The 8,153-nt window shown below is 40.8% G+C and overlaps 1 protein-coding gene and 1 pseudogene across 1 annotated transcript; both read left to right on the top strand.

The window, feature by feature from the left end:
- The first annotated feature begins 1,574 nt into the window (after positions 1-1,574).
- LOC145049757 (putative mitochondrial protein AtMg00820 pseudogene) lies at positions 1,575-1,928 on the top strand (annotated as a pseudogene).
- A 396-nt stretch (positions 1,929-2,324) lies between these two features.
- Positions 2,325-3,333, top strand: LOC145049756 (putative mitochondrial protein AtMg00240). Its single transcript, XM_078998119.1, has 2 exons — positions 2,325-2,667; positions 3,254-3,333. The coding sequence occupies exons 1-2, from the start codon at positions 2,325-2,327 to the stop codon at positions 3,331-3,333; spliced, it is 423 nt and encodes a 140-aa protein (XP_078854245.1).
- Positions 3,334-8,153: the final 4,820 nt, after the last annotated feature.

The raw sequence follows: 8,153 nt of genomic DNA, 5'->3' as shown, positions 1-8,153 counted from the left end.
CCTAATTCTCAAATTCAACAATGATACTCTGTGACCTGCCTGTGAATGTGGAAAACAGTCCAAAGAAAGTCATCCTATGGTGATTGATTATTCAATTTTGAACCTCTAGATCTCTTACATATTGATCTCTACGGTCCATCTATTGTAGCTGGTATCCATCACAAGAAATACATACTGGTGATAGTGTATGACTTTAATCGTTTCACATGGGTCTTTTTCTTAAGACTCATGTCTAAAACACCGTAGGTCCTAATCAATTTCATCAAGGAGATTGAACTGCAGATTAAATTACCAGTACGACGCATATGAAGTGATAATGGAACCGAGTTCACAAATCATCTCCTGAATAGTTACTTGGTTTCAAAGAGAATTAGTCACAATTTCGCAGCTCCTTACACACCGCAACAAAATGGAGTATTAGAGAAAAGAAATCGCACTCTAGTAGAAGCAGCTAGATCAATGCTCAACTTCACAAACCTTCCTCTCTACTTCTGGGCTAAAGCAGTGGCAACAACATGTTTTGTCCAAAACCGAAACATTTTCGACAAGCGTCTCAACAAAAATCCATATGAGGGCCTTAACAAATGTAAACTAAATGTCAGATTCTTTCACATTTTTTGGTGTAGATGTTTTGTGATCAACAACAAGGATCACATGAACAAGTTTGCACCAAAGTCAGATGAATGCATTTTCCTTGGCTACTCAACAAACAAAGTAGCCTATAGGGTTCTCTTAAGACGCACAAGACTAATTTTCGAAAGCTTTGATATCAAATTCGATGATTATTACGTCCGCAACACTGCTCCATCAAGTGAAACAAAAGTAATCTTGGAAAGTGATATCCCATTCTCTTCTGGTCCCCATAACATAGTTGAGGTAAACTATGATGATCTTTTTGACCTAATAGAGACAGCTCAACTATCCGAAGTTCTCGTGTCTCCGGAAGCTTAACAGCAACATGCCAAAGTTTCTGGTCCTACTCTATCCAATGAAGTGTCACTCAATACTTCCACTCTACCGATTGAAGGAGAAAGTTCTACTCCGGATCAGGGGACAACTATCGAAGTTCCAGTACTTGAGGAAGTAGCTCCGGTCCTTCTCCACAGAGGATTTTTACTTTCGAATGTATCCTCAGAGTCAGACGATGACAACAGAGAGACCATTGACACAAGAACCGATCCAAGGGTTATCACTCTCTCAACATTCCAGAGGTAACCATCTCAAGATCAAGGGGAACTCCCATCCGCAATTCGGGGGGACCTCTCTCAACTGTTCAAGAAAATGTTGATCCAACTCCCTTAGTTCAAGGCAATTCCACAGACTGCTCTCAAGTCCAGGAGGAACAGTAGTTTCCAACCGAAGAGTCCTCTGATATAGAAGACATTCCCTCCACCGCTGTCGCCGATCATCTGCAACCCCGTCTTCATGTATGGACAAAGGATCACCCACCGGGTCAAATCATCAGAAACCCACCTACAGGTATCCAAACTTTATCCTCAAAGGATTTATCTGACCACTGTCACTATGCAGCGTTCATGTCCTCGGTCGAGCCCTGAACCTTCAAAGAATCATTAATGGAACCTGACTGGATATCTGCAATCCAAGAGGAACTGACAAAATTTGAAAGAAACAAAGTGTGGCAACTTGTTCCAAAGCCAAAAGGTCACACTATTGTTGGTACAAGATGGGTATACCAGAATAAATTGGATGAATCTGGTGCGGTTGTTAGAAACAAAGCGAGACTAGTCGCTAAGGGGTATAGTCAACTACAAGGTGTTGATTATGATGAAACATACACCCCTGTAGCCAGGATGGAAGCCATACGCATCTTCTTAGCGTATGCAGCTTACAAGAACATCAAGGTACATCAAATGGATGTAAAGAGTGCCTTCTTAAATGGTGAACTGAAAGAGGAGGTTTATCTTTAACAACCTCGGGGCTTCGAAAGTCTTGAATTCCCCAATCACTGCTACAAGCTTGAGAAAGCAGTTTATGATCTAAAGCAAGCTCCAAGGGCTTGGTACGAGACTCTCTCAGAATTTCTTGTCTCGTCCGGATACAAAAGAGGAGTGACTGATCCCAATTTATTTAGAAAAGAGAATAGTAATCACCTCATGCTTGTACAAATATATGTGGATGATATTATCTTCAGATCAACAGATCAGAGGATGGCGGATGATTTTTCAAAGCACATGACCAACAAATTTCAAATGAGCATGAATAGAGAGATTAATTTCTTTTTAGGACTTTAAGTAAAACAAGTTCCACAAGGAATATTCATCCATCAGGAGAAATATACCTCTAAACTACTAAAGAAATACTCAATGGACAACTGTTCCTCAGCTAAGGTTCCTATGGCCTTCAGATATAATATTTCTAATGATCTTTCCGGAGAATCACTAGACCACAAAACTTATAGAGGAATGATTGCTTCATTGATGTACCTCACCGCAAGCAGACCTGACATTGTCTTCGCAATAGGTGTATGCGCAAGATACCAATTTGATCCGAAAGTATCTCACACGACCGCAGCTAAACAAATTCTCAGATACTTAAAAGGCTGCAAGGCTCTAGGCCTCTGGTATCCTGCAGGGAACGACTTCAGCCTACAAGCATTCATAGATGCAGATCATGCTGGATGTAGATTGGATAGAAAAAGCACTTCCGGTGGGTGTCAATTTCTCGGCGGAAGACTCGTCAACTGGTCATCAAGAAAACAAAGTTGTGTCTCTTTGTCTACCGCAGAAGCAGAATATGTGGCCGCAGCCAGCTGTTGTTCACAAGTCTTATGGATGAAAACTCAACTTATGGAATACAGATGCAGGATGTTGCGGATACCGATTTATTGTGACTCAGAGAGTACTATAGCGATTTCTCACAATCCTATTCATCACTCGAAGATGAAGCATATTGAACTACGGTATCATTTTATAAAAGACCACATCCTCAAAGGTAATATTGAAGTAATTTTTGTTAAAACTTATGAAGAGATTGCTGATGTGTTCACCAAAGCTCTTGACTTAACAAAACTTAACAGTTTTCTGAAAATGTTAGGAATGATGAATCCGGATCCAAAATTCTTTTTGAATTAATAGGTACTGCAGACCATCTTTGGTCTCCTTTACGGTCCTAGTCGGATATATCTATGATAAATGGTTTCAGTATATTCTGTGTACCACAACTATATATCATACATATATCCCTTGGGTCCTTATTGTTTGTTATTTCTAATGCTTTATCAAGTTTTCTTCAGGTTATCCCACCGCAGTTGTATCTCCACCAATCCGCAATGATGCACCAATCCGCAATGATGCACCGATCTGCAATAAATGATCAATCCACATTCACTTAATGATTTCTCAATCCCCTTTCATAAATTCAAGGAACTTTGTGTGCTATTAAATGATTCTCATTAAATACTAAACATTCTAAAAAAATCATTCGCTTGTAGCTGTAACATCCGAATTTCCAGGTATGATAAATTGAGTATTTATTTTGAGATATGAGGAGTGTCTTGACGAGTTGGCGCCTCAACTCGTCGAGTAGGATCTCGACTTGGTGACTTGGAAAATGAATGGACTCGACAAGTCAGAGAGCCGACTCTACGAGTCAGTGCTGGAGGCAGTAACCCTAATTTTCCCGAGCTTGGGCCTATTTAAAGGCACTTATGGCCTCCTTGGCCCCTTCCCATCAATGTCTTCGTCCCTTGAGAGAAACCCTAGAGTCATTTGTGAGCTAGAGAGGAAAAAGTCTAATTTGAGGTCATTTCTTTGAGAAGAAGATCAAGGGTGTTGCAAGAATCTCAGAGGAGAGTTGGAGGAATCAGTTTCATCTTCATTTCAAGCTTCAGATCGGGTATAAGCTCTTGCCTTCCTTATATTTGGATAGATTTTCCTTTGGTTGTTAAGTTAGGGCTTGTAACACCATTTTGAGGGGGTTTTGGGTGCATCCAAACCCTTTCTCGAGTTATTCTTTAGATATGGACCTTGTGAGGTCTAGAGAACTAGAAAATAGCTAGCCTTGTCTAGGTAACCTTGGGGTTTTGAAGCTATGAAGCTTTGAGAGGGCCAAAATTGTATATAGAGCAATATACACCATGCATGAGCCCCAAGTTCAGACCTTTATGTAACTTTTGGATGCTAGAAGGCCATATCTATGAGTTCGAGTTCCGAATCTGACTTTAGAAGGCCATATGAGTGATGCAATGGAGATGACTCGCCAAACCTATGAGATGACTCTACAAGTCGAATCGGATTTGCCCCGTGATTTGTGACCCAGTGATAATCCGTCGAGTTAGGAGGTTTAATCGACGAGTAGTTTGAGGCCTTAGGGGGATTCAGAGGATACACGTGAACTCGCTGAGTCACAAGAGTGCACTCGACGAGTCTGGTCAATATTGGATTGTTAACTGGAGTTGACTTCAGTTGACCTTAGGGTTTGGTCAAACTGATTAAGAGAGGTCAGGGAAGGGTGGAATGGTCTTCTACCCATTTTTCTAGGAATGAGAGTGTAAGGAGAGTATTAATTAGAACTTTTATCCTTGTGATAGACGGATGCTAGATCGAGGAGTTCGGGCACTAGATTTTTACTAGCTATCTTACGAGGTGAGTCTTCTCACTATACTTACCTTGAGTGGTAACTTATGTGTGACCAGAGGGCCTTATGTGTATGTGAAGTGTATTAAGATATCCTTCTATTTGTTTTGTGATATGCTTACTATGTATTATATTGAGATGCTGATTCGACGGACCAGAGGGTCCATCATAGTTGTGGGGTCGAAGGGTCCCACTGAGACATATTGACCGGAGGGTCTTATTGACTTATAGCCTCGAGAGGCTAATGTGATGTGTGTAGTATTTTGGGGAACTCGCTAAGCTTTATGCTTACTGTGTTATCTGTTATGTGTTTCAGGTAGTTCCGAGGATCACGACAAGGCACCGACATGATTGTACCCACCGGCGGGAGATTGTTTTTATGATTCCGAGATTGTGTTTTATTTGTTGACAATTGAGACATATGTGATTTTGGAGAATTATGAAACGAGTTTTTATTGTGTTGAAAATGAAAAAAATTGCTTGAAAATTTACATCGTTATGGTAGCATATATCGTTTTAGTTACTTTTTACAAATAATCTTTTAATGTCAGACCTATTTTAGGTTTCATGACAAATAAAATAGTTTTCCATAAAAAAAATCTTTCTATAAATCTTTTCTTTAAACTGTCAACTCCCCTTATCCAAGATGTCAAATCCATTCCAAATTCTTACTTTATTTAACAGACTTTTGCCCCTCACCACACGTTCTCCAAACGTGCATTTATGGGCCTGACATTTCATTATTTCTCAAAAAAATTGAAATTAAAAAATAATAATGTTTCTTGTATTTACTTTATTCGTAGCTGCAACTGGTTAAACCCCAAGGATTTTTACGGTTCACCACTGTAAATAGGGTAAATCCAATAAACGTTTCAGATCCGGAGGTATATAAGTTATTTTTTCCCCTAAGAAGGCTTTATGCTTTCTGCTCTCTCAAACGATGATCTTCATCTTCTTCATCTTCTTGCATTCAAACTCTTTTCCTGCAAGTTCTTAAAATCATTTTCAACAATGGTGAAGTCTGGCATTTCAAAGAAGCAATCCAAGGCTTCTGGTTTCGCTCAACCCGTTGGTTCTGAATCTACTGCAAGAAATCAATCGCCTTCAATTGCATCTGGCAATTTTAGGGCAATCTTCGAAGATCATCACTCTTACAATGACGCCATTCTTCTGGTGATCAAGTATATCTCAAATCATCCCCTGTTTGGAGCCTTTGACTCCTTCACTGATGTTGTCCCTCTGTCGACTCTCTTCAAGTGTGCATTCTCTGTATATCGTCCCCTCAACAACCCTAATGAAGTTCATCTTAATCTAATTGATGATTCTTTGGTCGTCTTGACCAAAGAGAAATTCCTAAATGCGATCAACTTACATGTTCTTCCCACCACAAAGTTCATTACTCCCAACATGAATGACATCATCACCTCACTTTACGAGATGGGATACCAAAAGAAACTCAGGGGAATTGGAGAATTCAAGAAAAATCAGTTGCGTGCTCTTTGGCAATTTGTGTGCCATTTTATCATCCGCAGTCAATCAGGGAGAACCGGAGACACTGATAATATGGGCCTGAAGCTACTAGAATTGGTTTGGAGCTTCTTCACTAACAACGATGTCAACTATGAGCAAATCTTATGGGATAACTTCCTTCAATACATCCCCAAAGAGAATCCGAAGACAGCCCCAACAGAGCTCACTTTTGCTCGTTTTTGGTCCTTATGTATTTATGATCTCCATCACAATGCACATCTGAGCATGGGAAATGACATCAACTTCTTCATCACTAGAGATCTAAAAAGGTACCCTACTTCTAAGGATCAATCTTTATTTGTACCACTTAGACATCTTCCTGTTCATATTTTGATCTCCGTTGGACTTGAAACTCAAGAAGTCACGAACCATATTGAGGTTACGAAAGGTATTGACCCATACCTTCTTACCCCGACTCCTCCAAGTCAGTCTATAATGGTCTCTACAGAACCTTATCATGCGGTAAGTACCGCAACCCCAACTTCTACTCAATCTCAGCTTCCACTTGCACGACGTCTGAAACAACCCGTATCATCAAAGAAAGCCCCCCGTGGCAAAGCAAAGAAAGGCGAAACCTCGGAGAAATGTAAGTCCAGGACCATTACATCTTCAGATGACGACTCTGATCTCGGTCCCCCTGTCAATGTTAAAGAATCTAATAATGACTCAGGTCCTGCTCTACCTCTCAAAAAAGAAAGAACCAACCCCAGTTCTAGCCAAATGCATATCTGGACTGATACCGTAGCCTCTCAAAAGGCTCCGATAGTCCTTGGGGTTCCTGCAAACCTATTATGTACAACCCTCTCTAGCTACTCGGACAAAACATGTGTGTTCGTTTCATCTTCAGGCGGAGACTCGACCCCGAATGAATCCCAAAGGGATTCAATTTGTTCCAAACGCCGTAAGGTCTCCAGGGCTTCCCGTCTTCATTTCTTTCATGAACAGGAGTTGCACTTCATCCTTGATTCGGTCATCCAAACACTTAATACACCATCCCAACCATAAGGTGCCTCTTCAGCCCTAGCCAGAACTGAGCCAAGGCCACACTTGACTACGGGTCAAGGAGACTGAGGAAGCTTAGGAAATCCTACTTTGCTTACCATACAACCAGGTGGTTTAGGCACGGTGAGCACTAATGTGCAAGGATCCGTGAACCCAGGGGACACCCTGGTGCGAAATCAAGGACTTGATGGTTATGATACTGATGATACTTGGACTCGGGATCGTCCCACTACTGAGTCCGGTATTCGAAAATATGAGGCTTTTTGCAGGGCATTCCAAGCCCGCAAGGATCAATAGATCAAGCAGCAACAACATCAAGAACAGGAGATCCACACAGTAGCCAAATATTGGGATGATGCAATTAATAATGCTAATACTATGGCCACCATCTCCAAAGTTCAAGATTGGATGCTCTCTATAGCCGAAACACTCCAAAGGGCTCATGCTCTTCAACATGGTGAAGGTCCCTCCCAGCTCCCTCCAACACAAAATCGAGACTCTCAAGATGATGGACCTGTTGGGTTTTGAGCATTCTAACACTCCTAAGTGTACATGCAACCCTAAATACCTTGGATCTATGTTTTCTCTATTATAAATACAAATATGAACATCCAAGGTATTATCCTAATCTAGCATATAAAATAATGAATATAACATGATATAATACATACCTTTTTCATGTAGAAAGTCTTCATGAAGCTTGAGTGCCAATTTCCCCAAGTGTGACACCTCAAATGGTTCACACAACACCAAATACACTTAGAATAACTTGAGAGAATTCTACACTTCATGAAAAATCGGCTAGCCCTTTCTTACTCTCTCTAGTCGCCGATTTTGGTGAATAATATGATGCTTATATAGTTAGGGTTACACCATGTAAACCCTAATTGACATGGCCTTTCATTTCCATGATCCATGGGTACAAAACACCATAAAGCATCCATGGAGAATCATATGGGTTTTAGTCCAACTATGTCACACCGCAAAACCAAGAACGGCGGAAACGTTCTGGGGCGGAGGACGTCA

This window comes from Lactuca serriola, chromosome 5, assembly GCF_051521515.1.
Source record: "Lactuca serriola cultivar US96UC23 chromosome 5, Lser_US96UC23_V15, whole genome shotgun sequence".
Taxonomy (NCBI): domain Eukaryota; kingdom Viridiplantae; phylum Streptophyta; class Magnoliopsida; order Asterales; family Asteraceae; genus Lactuca; species Lactuca serriola.
Note: the sequence above shows the minus strand (reverse complement) of the source record. Positions and strands in the feature narration are given on the sequence as shown.